The 18,490-nt window shown below is 53.3% G+C and overlaps 6 protein-coding genes across 6 annotated transcripts; 3 read left to right on the forward strand and 3 right to left on the reverse strand.

Annotated features, from left to right (window-relative positions):
- Positions 1 to 902: 902 nt before the first annotated feature.
- AB675_9188 (putative exocyst complex component sec8) lies at positions 903 to 4,800 on the reverse strand (the record flags this gene model as incomplete). Its single annotated transcript, XM_018149699.1, has 3 exons — positions 903 to 3,712; positions 3,754 to 4,376; positions 4,460 to 4,800. 3 exons carry the CDS (start codon positions 4,798 to 4,800, stop codon positions 903 to 905), a joined length of 3,774 nt encoding a protein of 1,257 aa, XP_018001668.1.
- Positions 4,801 to 5,250: 450 nt separating this feature from the next.
- On the reverse strand, positions 5,251 to 8,301 carry AB675_9189 (Importin beta-like protein; the record flags this gene model as incomplete). Its single annotated transcript, XM_018149700.1, has 1 exon — positions 5,251 to 8,301. The coding sequence occupies one exon, from the start codon at positions 8,299 to 8,301 to the stop codon at positions 5,251 to 5,253; it is 3,051 nt and encodes a 1,016-aa protein (XP_018001403.1).
- Positions 8,302 to 8,889: 588 nt separating this feature from the next.
- On the forward strand, positions 8,890 to 10,757 carry AB675_9190 (putative Xaa-Pro aminopeptidase P; the record flags this gene model as incomplete). Its single annotated transcript, XM_018149702.1, has 2 exons — positions 8,890 to 9,441; positions 9,489 to 10,757. The coding sequence occupies 2 exons, from the start codon at positions 8,890 to 8,892 to the stop codon at positions 10,755 to 10,757; spliced, it is 1,821 nt and encodes a 606-aa protein (XP_018001525.1).
- A 1,711-nt stretch (positions 10,758 to 12,468) lies between these two features.
- On the forward strand, positions 12,469 to 13,690 carry AB675_9191 (uncharacterized protein; the record flags this gene model as incomplete). The annotated part of the gene is made up of 5 exons (XM_018149703.1): positions 12,469 to 12,841; positions 12,892 to 13,096; positions 13,146 to 13,256; positions 13,306 to 13,438; positions 13,496 to 13,690. The coding sequence occupies 5 exons, from the start codon at positions 12,469 to 12,471 to the stop codon at positions 13,688 to 13,690; spliced, it is 1,017 nt and encodes a 338-aa protein (XP_018001538.1).
- A 120-nt stretch (positions 13,691 to 13,810) lies between these two features.
- Positions 13,811 to 14,919, reverse strand: AB675_9192 (Checkpoint protein hus1; the record flags this gene model as incomplete). Its single annotated transcript, XM_018149704.1, has 2 exons — positions 13,811 to 13,837; positions 13,888 to 14,919. The coding sequence occupies 2 exons, from the start codon at positions 14,917 to 14,919 to the stop codon at positions 13,811 to 13,813; spliced, it is 1,059 nt and encodes a 352-aa protein (XP_018001745.1).
- A 523-nt stretch (positions 14,920 to 15,442) lies between these two features.
- Positions 15,443 to 18,397, forward strand: AB675_9193 (uncharacterized protein; the record flags this gene model as incomplete). Its single annotated transcript, XM_018149705.1, has 1 exon — positions 15,443 to 18,397. The coding sequence occupies one exon, from the start codon at positions 15,443 to 15,445 to the stop codon at positions 18,395 to 18,397; it is 2,955 nt and encodes a 984-aa protein (XP_018001508.1).
- Positions 18,398 to 18,490: the final 93 nt, after the last annotated feature.

Below are 18,490 nucleotides of genomic sequence, written 5' to 3' on the forward strand. Positions count from 1 at the left end.
GACAGAGAGATTGTAGATGTGCTCGTCGCCTCATGAGAATCAGCATTGGACGGGGGCACGGCCATGCTCCGATCAAAAGCCGTCGCCTTGCCAACTCTGGATTCGTACCGATATCATCTCGTGGAAAAGACATGATGCTGGACCCTTGATGAAGCTGGTGCTTGACGGCTAGCGGCCGCTCCAGGAACGGCTGGGACGCCTGATGGCTTTTTGTACGAGGTCGTAAGTGCCGCCCGGCACAGCAGACTTTGGGACCCAGAAGCGTACCATATCGCGAATCCTTACAGGCCGCGGCGCCCCACCGCGAACTTTATGCACACCGCATAGGAAAGAGGGTCAAAGCAGGCAGAGCAGAGTCGTCATGCTCAATCCGAACCGACTCTTTGATGACGGAAGGCACAGCAACAATCTTTGCATGTCAATTCGTAGGAAGACATGAGCTTCGTGCTCACAGGTGGCGAGGATGGGTTTGAGGTGCTATAAAATCTTTGGGCCCGGACAACTACTGAGGCCTGCTGGGCTCGATATTGACGTTCGGCGGTTTAAAGGAATTTCGTTGTCGACTCTACTTTGAGCCTGTACAATTGTCGTACAGCGCGACGGAGAACTTGCTTGTCGATAGAAGTACACACCCCTACATTTACGAGTCTTGAAGTCGAATTAGAGCTCGGCGTCGTGAAGTAGTGGTTACCTATACAGGAAGTTGCGCTCGGCATCTTTGATTTGGGGAAGGAGCTTCGCTTCACAATGATGGATGTGCCGGAACTGGCTACGTTTCAACAAGCATACAAGCAACCACTCGCTGTGATCAACAAGTCGCTATAGAGGGAACTTTCGCTCGTCCGTCAAAGCCATAGCCCCAATAGACTCGGCACAAATCGTCAAGCCTGTCCAAGAGAATGTCAAGAGTCCCACATGACCTCTCCCAACTGTAAAAGTACAGCGCCCATGCGTTTCCTCGCCTTCACACTTTCTTCCCGATCATCACCTCTGAGCGCCTCGCTGAAGCACAGTTCGACGAGCGTCCTGAGCTCGTCATACGTATATCCAACTTCCTGACCACCGCTCTTGGCGTTGCTCACATATTTCAATATTTCATCTGGCCCATCCAGGAACAGGGAGTAGTATGTGTGCGTCGCTGCGAGGACACCATCGTCCGCATCCGCGGCCGAGCCGTTTGTGGTGGCTTCGGAGATGCCCAAGCCGTTTCCATCGGTGTTCGGTATGGCAGAGGGTTTAGCAGCGACATTGGTAGCGCTGTTAGCAACCATGCTGCGAAGGTTCTGCTGGATGACCATGGCGTCCACGCGCATCCGCTCCGCACCATTGGCGTTCATCACGAGGATGTTATCTGCGCCAGCGACCATGAAGCGGTCGACCAGCTTGCTCAGATCCGCGGCAATGAACGAGCGCTCCTTATTGCCCAGGTATGAAGTGATGTTAGCATCAAAGGCAATGAGATCGCCGTTTAGGCGCAGAATCAATGAAGACGCAGAACTCGGCGGAGCGCTCAGAACGAACGGATACGCTCCGGATGACAGTGGTGGTAATGAGGCTGAGTCAATGCGGAGAGGCTGGGCCGGATCCGCGTTCGATGTTGCAGGCGATTTGGATATCTCTGGCCCGCACAAAATGCGAGAGAGCTGGAAGATGATCCCACATCTTATGTCAAGATGGAGTGTGAGTATGGCTGTTTGTGCTAGGTTGCGGAACGAGGTGAGGGTTGTATCGAAAGGTATGACTGTCTCCGATGTCAATGGGAGGTACGCGGGCTTTTCGGCAGACGATGTGCTCAAGGGTCGCAAGCTCTTAATCAGTGTCCACCGTCGAACACTTGAGCCTGCCTTTTGCTTACTGGCCGATGTTGTTTCGACGTTCCGCAACTGAGCAAGTGCTGCGGACATCCACTGCATGCTGTTGTACAGCAATGAGAGCTGATGAACCGACTTTGGATCCGAGATGATGTCGTACGCGGATACAGGGGATGTTTTGACTGCTTTCAGTAGAGCTTGCACCTCTTGCTCAACCAAATTTGCCTTCTTTTGCCCGGCGCGGCCAACTTCCCAGAGCTGCAAGGCGAAGTCACGAATATCGCCCGACTCTGCGTATGACGCAGCAGCCTTGAGTGTCAGGGTGTTGGCTCCTGTACTGGTGGTGTGGTTGGTAACGCGACTGACGAGAGACTTGTAGTAGCCAAAGCACTTGTCGTAATATGTGACAAGCTGGTTGATGATAAGCTGTGTGAACATGGAGTCATGTGGAATCGATGCCAACATGGTCGAGAAAGACCGTATCAATGCCATGAACTCAGATGTGCCTTTGAATATGGGGAAGGGCGAGTGCGATCGCCACGACGGATCTTCCTCAAACGCAGTGACATCAACGAGACATCGCGTACACAGCTCCGTGACTGCTTCCTCAAGCTGTGGATGAAACACATTGATCAAGAAGTCATCAAGGAACGAAGTCAATGTGCTCATCGGAATGTGCGAAGTTTGCGGCACGATTTCTTTCAGTCGTTGCAGAAAAGTGAGGGATGGTGTCAACAAGATGGTCATGTTGAACACGCCAGGCTCAATCAAGAGCTTGTGACCGGCTGAAGTGTTGTCGTAGCCAGTCCGGTCGGACACATCGTTGACGCCTTTGTCGCTAGTCTTGTTCACGAGACCAGGAACCGAGGATTTGAGGATCTGGTCGAGTTCTGCTTTTTCCTCTTTGATGCCGAGTGCTTTCTCGTCCATCTCGGCCAGCTTGAACATGCGCTTCTTGCGGTCCCTTTGCTGCTTCGCAAACACATCCGCGTTATTTGCTGACGCAAGTCTGTTTCTTTCGCCTCTCTCACCATCGGTCGCCAGATAGTCATGGAGAGTAGACCTCATCTCCATCTGATACAATTTCCACAACTCCTTAAAGCTGCCTGTGAGTTTCTCTGGCTTCGAGATGCCTTCACGGGTTGCAAGCCCAGACACAACTTCGTGCAGAACGCGATAGCCTTCAGCTACAGCCTCGAACTTTGTGAACAACGTCCACAGGAAGTCAGACAATACCTGACCTCGGCCGTCGTCGATGCGCATCGTCATAGCAGTTCGTTTCTCTTTCTTGAGCTGTCCACGGACGTGACTGGGATATCTTGCGTCGATTTCTGAGCTCGTCTTCTCTACTACTCTGAACAGCTCCACAGGCATTCTCTGCTCTATCCTCTGCACAGCTTCCTCGAGATATCCAAGTTTGCTAAGGGCCTCCAAAATCATGTACATGTAATAGAATGTATCTGCCTCCGGATTTTTGGAAGCATCTTCCTCCATGGCGAGGGAGGTGTCCAAATTGGACAGGAAGTGGTATACTGGCCGGTCCCATGCATGCCCGGTCTCACTCATCGAGGCCACCAAATCTGATTGTTCCCCGTCCGCTTGTCGCTTCTTCTTCCACCGGTCCGCGCAGTACGGACTCTTCAGATAGAGATGGTCATGAAGTTCTTCTACAAGAATGTCGACCAAGCTGCTTTCTTGGTTGGCGAAATATGATCGCATATCACTTAGTGCGCCAATCTGTTCGAGCTCCGATTTCCGCAGTCCTCTAAGACTTTCCAGAAGGAGGTCGACGGCCGAAAGAAATCGTTTCTCACTGATCCTTTCTTCCAATCGTGCTGGAACATTCTTGAGATCCTCTATGATTGCCAGTAGACCAAACATGTCGTCGAGATCCCGCTGTTCTCAGCGAGTGAGCGCAGCTCTGGCTTTGTCGTCAGCATACCGCCCTTGACATTCATCAAGCCGCTCTTCAGCATTCTGACGCGGTTCTGCGATTCCTTGATCGCGTTCTGAATCTTGTGGTAGGTACCGACAGCAGAGTTGAAGTCGGCGTAATGCTCGTTGACCACGCTTTTCAAGGACTTCTGGAGGTCCACATGGGTGGCAGCGAAGTCGGGCTCCTTCTCGGCCAGGCCGAGCGAGCTTGGATCCATGAGCTGCAGCGCGACCTTAACAGGCACACAGTCATCGCCTTCCATCGGCTTCCAGCTACTCTGAATGTGTCGCATGATCTCATCCATAGACTTCGTAGGCCGCCCACCGTAGTTGTCTCTGTACCGCGATGTTGCTGAACTCCCAGTCGTATATCCATTCGCAGCAGCCCTGGTCGACGCTGGCACAGGAGGTGGTTGTTCAAAGCGCTGTCCTGTAGGACGCAATGCCGGTTGCCGCTGAGAAAAGCTTCCGGTATCAGTGTAGTTGTTCTGCCCGTCTCTTGTCTGCGGTCTTCGATCTGATTGATGTGGTGGTACTGGTGGAGTGTCATATCTGGCGTAGCCTGAATCTGGCTCTCGTGGCTGCGACGGCCGCCTCGGGCTGTACTGCTGATCGACGTCGTCTCTCAGTCTGGAAGGTGGTCGCCTCTCAGCGAACGATTGTTGGGCTGGCTCGGACGGCTCCTGGCTCGCCCTCCATCGAAACTGCCATACTGTTGCCGGTCCTGTGTTTGCTGCGGCGGTTGCGGAGGGCGCGGCGCGGCTCCCAGGCCTCCATACGCTCCTGCCCTGCGATTCTCCCTAGGCGCAGGGCTTTGCTCCGTGCCATACGGATTCACTGGGGCAGGCGACCGCCTTCGGTCTCGTTGCGAATCCCGCGTGTCTCTTGTGTCCCTCGAGCCATAGCTGTTGACACTGGCACTCGACTGATTGTTCTGAGCAAGGTACGGATCTGCGTATGCACCTCCGGCGCTGCCCGCGCCGGCGTAGGGGTTTGAGACGTTTGACCGCGAGCCTGAGTAGCCGTTGACCGCATAGGGGTTCCCACCGCTCATAGTGAGGTGTCACGCATACAGGGATCGAGTCGGTCGATCGTGGTTCGCGTCATCGCATAGCTCCGTGCATGTGTTGCTACAAGCTGAGGGTCTCGTTGCTCCGGAAAGGGTGTGGTCCTCACAAGGCGTGGGTGATGTTGCTCGAATGTCCGCGCCGGATGGTCTAGCAGCGATTCAAGATGATGTTTCAAATGACAGGAATTGACTCGGAAGACCGGTTGACTGCCGGGCGGGAATGAGCCCGGATGACTGATTTCATCTTGGAAGGTCAAATGCAGAGCTTTCAAGCATCAATGCTGTGAATTGGAAATGCTACATTGGTCACAGCCTCGGTCTACGCGGGCTGCCGCCGCTCAACAGCCACCGTACTCGTCTATGAATGCTTGCGAATGCTCATGTTGCTGGAGTGCCATCATCGACCGTGATCTCATTGGGTCTTGAACCCTGGGCCTAGACAATATAACTGTACTCACTCCCACGGCAAGTCACCCAGAAGTTTCTCACGACATCATTTGTTTTGCGTGACCCACGCATCACATCAACCTGCGCCAAAAATCTCGTCCGCTGGTCCAACGTCGTCGCGTGTAAGGCCTTCTCTGACAGAACCGCGCTTTCCTCCTTCATCGCTTCCTTACTAATGTCCTTGAAGGCCATCGGCTGAGCAATCACGTAGCGTCGGATCTGATCGGAAAGAATGTCGGTTTCAGATCTCGCGCAGTCGCCGGCGACGAGGCGAAGTACGGAAGCAATGATCCGTGGATTGTATTCCTGAGCCACAGCTTCCACATTCTCTTTGGCGACACCTTCCGCTACCTTTCCAGGCTTGCTCAGCTCCGTGAAGACGCCAATGAATTGTGCACCTGAACGGCGAGGCAACGTGTCAGGCTCATTGAGCACAACAAGGGCTAGCTCGAGGCAGACTTGAAGTGCCTGCTGTGCTTCCGGCAGCTCCAGTAGAGTATGAACATGAGTTCTCGGAAGAAGTCGTGACATAAAGTCCAAGGTAGCTGCGGGATACGAGCTATCGCGTATCTTGGCGATCCGATCATCTGATGCCAGGAGCTGCTGCATGCCAGCTAGCGTCGGATGGAGCAACGTCTGAAAGTAAGGTTGAAAGTCTGCCCTTGTCGAAGCCGCAAGCAAGCCAGAAGCTATTGACATGACAGCATCGATATTCGGCGTGTCGAGCGTTATATTGCTAACAACGAGCTCAGTGCTTGTAGAATTGTCGAACTTGAATGGAGATGGATGGATCTCTGGAAAGCCTGAAGAGATGAAGTCGCATGCTGCTTCCACCACATCGTAGCTCGCGCGATGACCAATTCGTTGCATGACTGAACGGTATATGGTCAAGACCTGCTGTTGTATGCGAAGTCCCTGGCCACGTACCCAGAACAGCACTGTAGGCGATAGATTCGGGTTCTCGCTCGCAGGACTTCTATCTGCTGGATCCCGCAGTCCCCGCCCAATCGCGGCCAGAGTCTGCAGCAACTCCGTGTCGAGTTGTAGAAAGGAGTCATCCTCAACATGCACAGACTGCGATTTGTCAAAGTCGCGCTGTAGCAGATTCAGAATCTCATGCAGTGGCTGCATTTTCTGCTCTTCGCTTGGCAGAGCTTGAACGATCGCAGCCACTGCCCCGTAGATTCTATTACGATTCATACCGCGTAAATGGTCGATGGTGTCCAGCGAGGCCATGAAACCCGGAAGTGCCTCAGTCAGAGAGGCTCGTTGCGAGTCGCAGAGCGAGTGTATGGCTCGTGAAGCGGCTGTCGCTGATGAGGACTGCTGAAGGGATGAGAACAGAAAGTTGAGAGCCTGGGGCAAACTCGGATGACTCTTCAGGTAGGAGGTCATACTCGCAAGGAAAGTGATACACGTCTTTCTTGCTGCATCCGGTACATCTGCAGACTGCAGCATCTGCTGAAAATAATGAGCACCGAGAATTGAAGTCACTATGTCAGAGTAGGTCTCGACGCTCGAGTTGATCGTTTCGCTGAAGGCGAGCAGACACTCCAGACTTGCTTCAAAGTCAGCCCAGGATGACTCGGAAGGGCCCTTCAGGACGCTTGCTGAAACGGCATCGATCAACGGCTTGCCCAGGAGAGTGAATGCGGCCTGTAGAAAATCTCCCACATCGAGTCGAAATTCGCGAAAGGCAGCGAGGTCATCCTTGTCCCAAGTGCGCGTTGACATAGTGAGCTCCTCTGATGGGTATCTAACCTTGTGCAGACAGGCCTCGCAAGCTCGTTGCGCAAATTGCCTGAGGTACTGCTCGGCCGCAGGGTCATGGTCCCAATCATTGAAACCCTCGAGGACACTGTTGCAGATTTCGAGCATCGTTACACAAGCCTGGTCTTCTACTGCTGCTGCACCTTCACAGCGAAGAAGCAGCAGAACCAACTCCAGCATGCCATTGTAATGTCCCGATGTTATGTATTCTGGCGTTGTTACGTCAACGTGCACAAAAATCGCTTCCATGAGCTCGATAAGGAGCAGTGATTCGGAGCTGAAGTCGCCTTGCACGAGCCCAGTCGCCCATTTTTGGACAAAGGGAAAACTCGCAAACATCGGCTCAAAGTTAGGCTGTGCCTTCGTTACGAGACGCGGCGTCAGAGCTTGAATCGCGACCAGAGCCTGCAGAGGGTGCTCGCTAAGTGCACCACTGTCGAGCATTCCCAGGCAGGCCTGCAGAGAGGAGATCGCTGAAGCGTTGGCAGCGGCAGTCTCGTCGCTTGAAGCGACATACTCTTGTAGCTTGAGCAAACTTGTCCAGAGAGGCAGTATGTCGAGTGCAAGCAATGATAAGTGCTCAGACTCTTTCTTCGGGAGCTCTGTGGGTGGGACGTTGGTGGGCATGTCGGCATTGATATACCTGCGGCAGTGGCCGACCAGCACATATTCAATGAGTTCTAGCGCATCGCCGCTGCTCAGGGACAACTCTTTCTGAATCGAGCTCCCCTGAAGTTTGGCGCTGACGTCCTCTGGCAGAGTCTTGGCCAACATGAAAACGCTCGCAATCTGTTTTTCGGGTCGTTGTGATAACCTTGCGACTAGTGAGTTCATGGGTGGCAAACTTGACACTGGAAGGTAGCCGCCATTCAGGACAGAGGCCAAAATATGCCGGACTGGACGCTGCCATTCTGAACCTACTTTCTGGTAGAGGAGGGCAAGTGTCGACGCCAACTTCTGTAGTACGAAGGCCTCATCTTCCGCTAGCGTCAATCGGACGTAGATCTCGACAAGGGCTTGTAAGAGCGAATTTCGCCGCTGTGAGTCCTTCGACAATGCATCGTTTTGCCAGTCGGCGTTGATCTTGATGGTCAAAGTCAGCGCACCATAGAAGCGCATGTTTGGCTCTGCGTGATTGAGTAAGTCCAACGCTCCCTGCCATGCCGTCGGCTGCCTCTGTAGCAACTGCAATTGTCGCTGGATCTCTTCGATTCGTTCAGATGAGCCTTGATTGCTCGGATCGTTCAAGGCACGAATGAGCTCCTCCATGATGGCGAATCTCCAGGGTCCACTCTAGAAGAGGCAGTCCAGGCTACCAGTCAATGAAGAGAAGTCACCGCATTGCAGAGCAAAGTATGGCAGACAAAGATCCAGACAGCCTGACGGTCTCGGCTGACTGGCTCATCCTTTCACTCAGACGTGAACTTTGGCACCGTTTGCTTCCACTAAGGACTGCAAAACAACTTTATCAACTCTCCCGTCAAGTGAGATATTGATTCAGAACCTCAGTCGCCACAAGAAGGATGGGGTGTTTGGTCAAGAGGGAGCATTAAATCAATGTACGAGTTGAGGATGTTGTGGTGGTGGATCAAATCGGCGCGTTAGCCAATCGGAGACCGCGCCCTAACTTCAGACCTCGCCGGCGGCATGCAGCAGTGACGAAGGGCTTCTTCCTGCGACTTCCTCAGGACAGTCTCAAATCACCTGTATCTGTCCATGCGCTGGTCGCGAGTGTTGTCCAGGGTCTTCTCGTTCAATCGAGCGCCCAAGGTACGAGGCATCGTTGCGCGCACTCCTCTATCATCACTTTCCTCGGTCCGCTCGTTCTCGTTTAGCAGTTCGCTTCGAAGCATCAACATGGAGACTGTCGATACGAGCCACAGGCTCTCGCAGCTGCGGGACCTGATGAAGCAGCACAAAGTCGATGTGTACATTGTCCCTTCAGAAGATAGCCATCAGTCGGAATACATAGCACCCTGCGACGCTCGGCGTGAGCATATCTCTGGCTTCTCAGGCTCAGCAGGCACCGCAGTCATCACACTTGATAAGGCAGCATTAGCAACAGACGGGAGGTACTTCAACCAAGCATCGAAGCAGCTTGACTCGAATTGGCTGCTTCTGAAGCAGGGGCTCGAGGACGTCCCCACATGGCAAGAATGGACTACAGAACAAGCAGAAGGAGGGAAAGTAGTAGGTGTTGACCCGACGGTCATTACAGCGTCAGAAGCTCGCAAGCTGGGCGAAACACTGAAGAAGAAAGCACACGCAAGCCTTGTCGGCGTAGACCAGAACTTAGTCGACCAGATATGGACCAAGCGACCAGCGCGGCCAGCAGAGAAAGTCATTGTTCTCTCGGAGGACTATGCCGGCAAGAGCTTCAAGGACAAGATATCAGAGCTACGAAAGGAGGTGGCGAAGAAGAAGGCTGCAGGATGGTGGTCTCGATGCTGGACGAGATTGCGTGGCTCTTCAACTTGCGCGGCAATGACATTCCCTACAACCCAGTCTTCTTCTCGTATGCAGCCATAACCCCCAAGAACGCAACGCTATATGTCGACGAATCGAAACTCAGCGAGGAGGTGACAGACTATCTGGGTCAAGCAGTGGACATAAAACCTTACGATGCCCTGTTCTCTGATCTCGCCGCGATTAGTGAGAATGCGATTGCTGAGGCTCAAGCCAACGGGGATTCCGAATCGACGTCCAAATCCAAGCCTAAGAAGCTGTTACTATCCAACAAGTCCTCATGGGCACTAAGTCTGGGCTTGGGTGGAGAAGACAAGGTCGAGGAGTCACGGAGTCCTATCTCAGATGCTAAAGCTATCAAGAACGACACTGAGTTAGAAGGCATGCGACAATGTCACATCCGTGATGGCGCTGCACTGATCGAATACTTCGCGTGGCTTGAAGATGAACTTGTCCACAAGGGCACAAAGCTCGACGAGGTACAAGCTGCTGACAAGCTCGAGAAGATTCGGTCCAAGGGCGAGCATTTTGTTGGTCTCTCCTTTCCCACCATCTCCTCAACCGGACCCAACGCTGCTATCATACACTACGGTCCCGAGCCCGGCAATTGCTCGGTGGTAGATCCCAAGGCCATCTACCTCTGCGACTCCGGCGCGCAATACCTGGACGGCACTACAGACACCACCCGCACACTCCACTTCGGTACACCAACAGATATGGAAATCAAATCATACACACTTGTTCTCAAAGGCGTCATCGCACTCGACCGGTGCGTCTTCCCGAAAGGCACAACTGGTTTCGCGATCGACGCTTTTGCACGCCAGCACCTATGGCGCGAGGGTCTTGACTATCGTCATGGCACAGGCCATGGAGTCGGCTCCTTCCTCAATGTCCACGAAGGTCCCATCGGCATCGGCACTAGATCTGCATATTCCGAGGTGTCACTAAGCATTGGCAATGTTGTGTCTGACGAGCCAGGATATTACGAAGATGGCAACTTCGGTATCAGGATTGAGAACATGATCATGGCGAGAGAGGCGAAGACGAATCATAAGTTCGGCGACAAGCCGTGGATCGGATTCGAACATGTGACAATGGTTCCGATGTGTCGTAAATTGATCGATCCGTTAGTGTTGGACCCGGAGGAAAGGCAATGGCTCAACGACTACCACAAGGAGGTATGGGAGAAGACGAGCTCGTTCTTCGAGAAGGATCAGCGCACGACGGCGTGGCTGCAAAGAGAGACGGCGGTGATTTGATTATCTAGTGTGGACATATCGGATTCGGTAATCCGGAAGAAGCGGCGTGGTCTGAGATGACAGATGAGGGACGCCCTTTACTGCTCTGAGCATTTTCTTCGGGGCGGATTTGCGACAGAGTCGAGGCATGTAGATACCCTGGTCAGAGCAACGGAACGATCGAACAGCAAAGACTAAAGCTATCATTAGAAGCACAGGACCAGACGGACTTCGCTCTGGTACCGCGCCAATGGCAAGAGACGAGTTCGAGTGCATAGACCATCTGCTGACTCAGGTGATGAGAATGAAGACATGTTGACAAGTTTGGTACAGGTCTCATGACAGACGAGCAGAGTCACACAAAGCGTTCTTTGTGCCGAAGCCTAAGGTAGGTCACAACAACAAAACTTGGACAGGACACATCTGAGCAACTCTACTCTGTCTTCTTCCCCAAAGCCCTGGTACTTCGACGCAGGAGACAATGATGAAAAAGGAAAAGAGCATACCACTAGGTGGCAGCCAACACACCTAACACCAACAGTCAGCAGTACCAACCACCACACCAGCCAGTAAAACCCCACACACCGAACCAACAGCAAACCAACAACGCCCAACCTCTTGAACCGCCACAGAAGACAGCGACACGAATCCACGTCTCACGTGTACAAAGAGTCGTAACACCTCATCAACTCCAAAATTCCCCGCGGGGAAAGCGACAGCACAACAACCAATGTCCTGTTAGCAGGCCACTCCCGGAGACAGACCGAAGTCTGAGGTGAAGTACGAACATCCCGAGAATAAATTCTCAAGGGAGGACGAGAAGGTGAGGTCGGGTCTAGGTATGTCAACAAACACAGCGCGATGGCAGTATGAATGTAAGTTGTGTGTGTATGGAGAGTGTGGTGCCCCAGAATCGCCGAAGCGTTAGACCAGTCCCGAGTTCAATGTTTGTGCGGACTGCAGCCTGGTTGTGTGTTGTTTTGGTGGAGGACCGGGCAAGCGAGGCTGCGTGTGGCTTGAAAGACGTGCGCGTGACTTGTGTGTGGGGTTTTGGGAGGGAGGAGGATGTTGGGAGTGGATGGTTGGGGAGGGGTGGGTGTGAGCTGGTGTGGTGGTAGTGAAGATGAGGAAGGAAGGAAGGGAAGGGAATGGGTGGGCTTGAAGGAAAGAAAAGAATTTCTGAAAGGAAGTGCGAGGGTGAAGGCGAGATTTATGGAAAATCGTGGGCGAGGTTGATCTTGGCAACGAGGCAACTTGATTGCGATTGAGGTCGTGATTTAATCAAGCGGGGCAGTTATTTTCGTGATCTGGTGAAAGAGAAGGGAAGTTCTGATTATTGCCCATGACAACGGAGTTCAGGTGAGAGTCATGTGCCGATGATTCGCGGCGTCGTTGTCTGGGAGTCATAGGCGCCAGTTGACGTGCTACGGGAGGAGACAGACGGACGAATGCATTCAAGGTCTATGTATTGGACAATTGGGTTCAGTTCAGTGTCGACGAGCTCTTCGAAGCTGGACCTCAGCAGTAAGGCAACAAGGCAAATGAGGTAGCCCTGCGTGATCACCGAAGGGTTTAGGCGCCTGCCCTCATCAGCTTGCACGCCAAGGGCCTACTTCCTGCCTTCTGCAGGTAGCGTAGCCGCTTGCAATCTCGTCGCTGTTGCAACACCAGAATATCCGCACCGAACAACTTGCTTGAGTCGCCGATACAGCCGACAGCGCTGTCCAAGAGAATGCCTACCTCACATTTCATCAAAGCGGAAATCATCGTCAATGGCTGTGCCCTCGACGAGTATTCTGACGTTGAAGCAACAGATCATCCAACCAGCTACATTCAGGCAGAGCCCGGACAAGAATACGCCATCAGAGTCACACTGTTGGAAGGCTTCAGAAAGATGAAGGCGATCAATCTCATTGTTGAACTAACCATTGACGGCACTCCTAATAATGGCAAATTCGAGTACAGAGAGATCAACGATATGCCCTGGAAGATTGGCATCTTACAGCACGAGAAGATCGCTAAGTTCATCCAATATACCGACGGATTCGACAAACAGAGAGGTCAATGGCGTCGCTATGCGTTCAAATTCGGTCACCTAGCTATGAGTAGGTCCTGTATCCTCATCGGTACGCGACATGCCACTAAGATTCGTCAGGCGAGGACGAGAAGCTCCCGCAAGGGCTTCGCAGCGACACGATGCGCCAGCTTGGTTCCATCAAGGTAGTTGTCTATCGCGCTGGTAGACTCACTCCTGTTCGGCATTCGGAGCACGACCCAGAGGATTATTGGGAAATACCTGACAATCTGAGTTCTGTCCCGGAGAAAGTCCTGAAGGGAGCAGACATCAATGCAACTACAAAGTACTTTTTGTCATCGCAGAATGGGGAGACACGACGCTAACATTGTCAGCTACCACCCTAAAGCGCAAACGCAGAGGAACGACTTCTTCGTAAAAGGTGGATATCTGAGCGGTGATGCAGGTCGCGAACAACACTTTACCTTCCTCTACAGAAGCAAAGCGTATGGTCATCTTCGAGCTGAGTTTTGCAGACTGAACAGAATATCATAGTGCCCTTCAACGTCTCGACTATCTTCCCCGCGATCGCACACCCACGCCTGACCCAGCTCCTGCGATTCCAGAAGCTCGTTCCATGACACAGGCAGAAGTTGACGAACTCAAAGCACAGATTGGCCGCTTGCAGGTTCGTTTGCAGAACTCGAAAGTTGCGATCATCACGTGTGCTGACAGGGTCGCGCAGGCACGTCTCCCCACGGTACTTGTCAAGACCGAGTCCGAAGAGCGGCTTTCCCCAGATGTCAAGGCCGAGCCCGAGGATCGTAAGCGCACTCGCCAGGAGTACGATGCCGAGGATGACGGCTCTGATATTGAGGAAGTTGCACCACCTGCTAAGAAGCGTGGCCCTATTATTGAGATCAGCGACGACGAGGACTAGGCGACCGGACAGTCTGCGGCCCTGCAACGATCGAACGTAGCACTCGATTGGATAGCATGGCCTTCCCGGATCGAACAATCTCAATAGACGGATGCCATCGATGAATGCCAGGGGAGTTGTTCAAGCACTGAATGAGCTGATGTAGTACTGGAGCAGGAAGTCAGCAACGAATTCTTGCACGCATAACGCGAACATACCGTAAGAACAGATTCTTCTGCAGGATTCTCATCATTCGGTAAATAGACATACAGCACCAGTCCATGCTCGGGAATGAAAGTCGCAATCACACGAGAATTCAGTCGTCCCACACTGAGCACACGATTGAAGTCCTTCCCATCAATCCTCACGGTCGTCCATCCAGCCGGATTTTGGCCATCAGCACCGCCCAACTCCTTCTTCTTGGTGCTAGGATCGTCTCTAACGCCCTGTGATCCATTCTCAAACATGCTCGGCTCCAGCTCCGGATGCGTCAATCCGGTCCATTTGCTGGAAATCGATAGGGCATCGGTTGTGATAGCTATCTTGAACGTGCCGTGCATATTAGCACTCAGCTCCAGTCGTGGAGCTGCGGTACTGGTAGATGACTTCGTGGTCGCGAGTGCCAGCTTGGTGAATCTTTCGGAAACACTCTTGACTTGGGCCAGACTTGGAAGAAAGATGTTGACGTCGGACGGTGGGGTGATGGGCTCATGTAGATGCGCCACAGTCTGCTGGGCGAGCACCTTCACCGGGACGTCTTGGGTGATCAGTGTCTCCCGCTCTCGGCCAGTAATCACTGATCCATCTCCAAATCCTTCAATGTCCTCAGCGAGATCAAAGTCGCCATACTCATCACTAATCCGTGCAGACGACCCAGGTGCAACCACGCCGTTGCCACTGGTGATGCTGTTGGTCACGATCGTAAGGGATAGCATCGGCACGTTGTCCTTCTTGGTAAGCCGGATCTGCACAGACGTGGCATTGAGTGCTGACTTGAGTGCCCGCTGGAGCGCTTGGATAGGCACTTCGAGATTGATCGTGTTCTTCTCGGCGGCGCTTTGGATGATGTAGTTCTCGAAGACAGTGTCGAGCTTGAGACTGCTCCACATCTGACTGCCCTTGTCGGGGATGACTGTGAATTGGACATCTTCGTCGGTGAGACGGCAGAGTGCTAGAGCGTCGAGGGATGCTAGTGAGGCACAGAACTTCGAAAAGACGCTCACGTTTCGTATCTGCGTCTTGAAGCGCATGTTGTCGGTGTTCGATGCATTTGCTCGGCTATCTAAGTCCTCGCCTGACAGCTTCAGGGGAGGCACTCCATGCGATTGGTGGCAGTCCTGTACATGCCACGGACTTGTAGTGGTCGCCTTGCTTTTCGACAAGGCAAACAACCTTGGAACTAGGCAAAAGGCGCGTCCTGAAGTCTAACGACGCGTCCTTAGACTGGCAGGTGTGCCGAAACTTGGCCGCGGTTCATGCAAGTTACTGTACCTGCCGCTGACGACGAGGTGCATGACACGAGCTGCTTTGCATCCTACAACTTTTTCTGGCCTTGGTCTGTACAGTCTTTACTCATCTGAATTCTTCACTCGTTCAGTATTGCATAGACCTCCAGCATTCCCCTCTCGATCGATCCGTACGGTCAGACTTCCGCATACGCTCAAATTATTGGTGCCTGTGGCTGTAACGGTGGGCAGGACCGCGTCACAGTCACGATGCATAGTATGCTCCTGTGGGGATGAATGCGAACCCCTGATAGCTTCAACGATCGTCATGGCATTACCTGACCCGACTACTCTGAGTGCTGCCACACGTTTCCGGCCAGCTCACTTCCGCAGCCACTCTCGCTCGCCCTCCAGATCGCCTGTGCGCAAAGCGAAATTCACCTCCCAACATCTCGATCCGCTGCTGAGCAATCTTTCGCCCGAATCTACACTCAAGGCACTGCACGCAACTGAGACTATACCCAGCGGATCTTCAGAAGGTGTACTTAGCAGGAGCATTTCAGATGCGTCGACGGAAGAGCGAGAGATTGGCATAAGAGCTGCATTTGCTGCTCAGCAGCTCAAAGGATGGCGGCGAGAGATCTCTTCATGGCAGTGGCCGGCGCGCCGTGAGCGTGAGCTTGGTGCAGGCTTTATGCCACCCGAATCTGCACTGGAATATGAAGACGGCATTGCGGATGAGTTCATTGGCTGCCTACCAGTACGACTTCTCAACGAATACGACGAAAGGCTCGAAGACATCAAGGATGGCCTCGAGAGTCTGGAAATGGACGACCTGAAAGATCATGTCCTCACGGCTCATGCAAGCTCCCGGCCTCCACCTGCAGCTCGACAGGCGAGTGATGGTGTCAGAGGCAGCTATGGCCGAATGAGGGATTTCACTGCGCTAGTAACGGCTACCGTTATACAAGCCTTACCAGATCTCGCCATGGTAAATGCATTGATCGATGTTTGGGACGTCAGAATTGCTGTCTTGAGAGAGCTCCCGCTGCTGCTAGATCTGTTTGGCTCGACCAGGGAGATTTTGGGCAGAGCTGTCAATTCGTGTCGAGACCAGGGTCAAAGAGATGAGATCACAAGAGCCGATGTTGACCGTATTTCTGCTGCACTCGGCCCACAGATCCAGACGCTTGGCCGACATGTCGATAAACTACTAGACCTCTTGGAAGGGCACGAAGATTCTCTGCCTCAAGCGTGGATTGATTGGCTCGAGAACATGGAGCTCGAATACGCTAGATGGAAGGCAGAGGCTAGCGAGGCTGCGAATCACAACGAAGCACGTCTATCTACGACTGATGACGCTGGCAATGAGACTACGGGCATCGTGGATCAGCCCGTGCAACCTTCAAAGCTCAATCTGAAGGTTCCGGCTCACTCGAGGCACAAGAGAGAAATCTCTGAGGTCTCAATCGCAGACTCGGTCCTGTCTGATATGTCAATAGGTGAAGTTGTTGATGCACGGAAGTCGCAGATCATGCTCCCATCCACCATACAAGTTGTGGACAGCAAGCCAAGCAGCCCTATCCGGCCGACGGCCATTCAACGAGCCTCGACTGCATCCATCGAAGTCATCTCCAACAGTCAGCTCAAGCGTCTGGACGTCAGGCGCAGCATGAGTGCAGACTTGCTGGCAAAGATGGCAATGGGTAACGGCACACCGCCAAGGCAGGTGGCCAGCAGTACTGATTCTGCGATAGACGACCAAGAAACTCCCCGGGCCGAGCTTGAGTCACCAGACTACTTTTCAATGGCCGATCGAAGAAAGTCAACATCTGCATTGTCGTCGCCGTCTGCTGTGCCGTCGCCATCTCTGATGGTGGCCCCACTGAAAGTGCAGACACAGTTTCCTCCACACAACGGTCGAGCTGCGCCTTTACTCCCTCGCAGGTCGAGCAAGCGTGCATCTTTTGGTACTTCAACGGCCCTCTCCCCAATCATATCCGCAAGTACAAACGATATCGTCAGTCCCGTGTCGCCCAGCGACTCTCCTCTACGAGCTCCTGTGTCTCCTGTGTCTCCAAGTAAAGCCAATGGCCAAGGCGCAAGCCTTGACGACAAAATTCAGAATATCTTGGAAAATCTCCCTAGCAAGATTCGACTGGGTGATAGCAGGGATCCAGATCAGTCTCAGGCATCTTCAACAGGCTCAACACGATCATCTACACCAACACCGGCTTTGATACCGGAGATGACCAAGCCAACACGTCGAGGTGCCGCAGAACCAGATATTCGTATTTACCATCTGCACCAGAATGGTCCTGGACGTGATCTGAAGCCCATCAAGCTCTTTGTGAGAGCTGTTGGGGAGAACGGCGAGCGCGTCATGGTGCGAGTCGGTGGTGGTTGGGCTGACTTGGCAGAGTATTTGCGGGAGTATAGTGCCCATCATGGCAGCCGCAGTGCATCAGATAATCTCCTTGAGGTCGCCCAGTATCCCGTCAAGACCGAGAGGACGCGCAAAGCTTCATCCCAAATTCTTGCGCCAACCCAGCCAAAGCTGCCATCACCAGCGACACTGAAGGCACGACGGCGAAGTCTATCGACCTCATCTTCTGGCAGTCGATCGAGGTCGCCTAGTCCACCTCCTGCAGAGAAGACCACAGCGCCCCCGGTCCCGCCGATTCCTGCTAGCTACACAATGTACACCCCGATCATGACCGTATCTACGAATCGGAATGGCGAGACGGAGACCACATTTGAGGATGGCGATCCCACCGCGAAGCTTGAAGCCAAGGGACGCAAGTCAATCGAGCCTGAAGCTGGACCATACTCCCGATCGGCCTCGATCCAAGTGCCTGGTGTGAGCACTAACACTACAGTAGCATCGCCAGCGGCCATCGATCCTACCAAGTACACTCCCCTCGGTGGCGCGGGACCCAAGGGTGCGAAGAATCGATCTGCGACGTACGGCGCCGTAGAGAAGAACAACGATGCTTGGGTCGAAGGGATGGTCGGTAAAGCCCGAGCTGTCAGCAACACCATACATGGTCCGACGACCACGACTACGACGACCGTCACGACGTCAGTGCCCGCGAGCCGGCGCGTCTCTCATGTGGTCAACCCAGGCCCACAACAGAAGACGGCCCCAACACCGACGCAGAAGGTGGCTGCTCCGCCGAGTCCGGGCGATGGACAGGGGCTGGTGCGGCGAAAGAGCCGGCTAGGCCTGGGCGATGTAAGTGGTATCAAACGTGTGTTTCTACGAAGGAAGAGTACAAAATGATGATATGTAAAATGATGGTGCGCAAAAGAGGGGCAATGTCTTCGACATTTGTGTTGTAATCAGCTTCGAGCATAGCAGGATGGACAGCACTGT

This window comes from Cyphellophora attinorum (genome assembly GCF_001299255.1).
Source record: "Cyphellophora attinorum strain CBS 131958 chromosome Unknown Contig9, whole genome shotgun sequence".
Lineage (NCBI taxonomy): Eukaryota > Fungi > Ascomycota > Eurotiomycetes > Chaetothyriales > Cyphellophoraceae > Cyphellophora > Cyphellophora attinorum.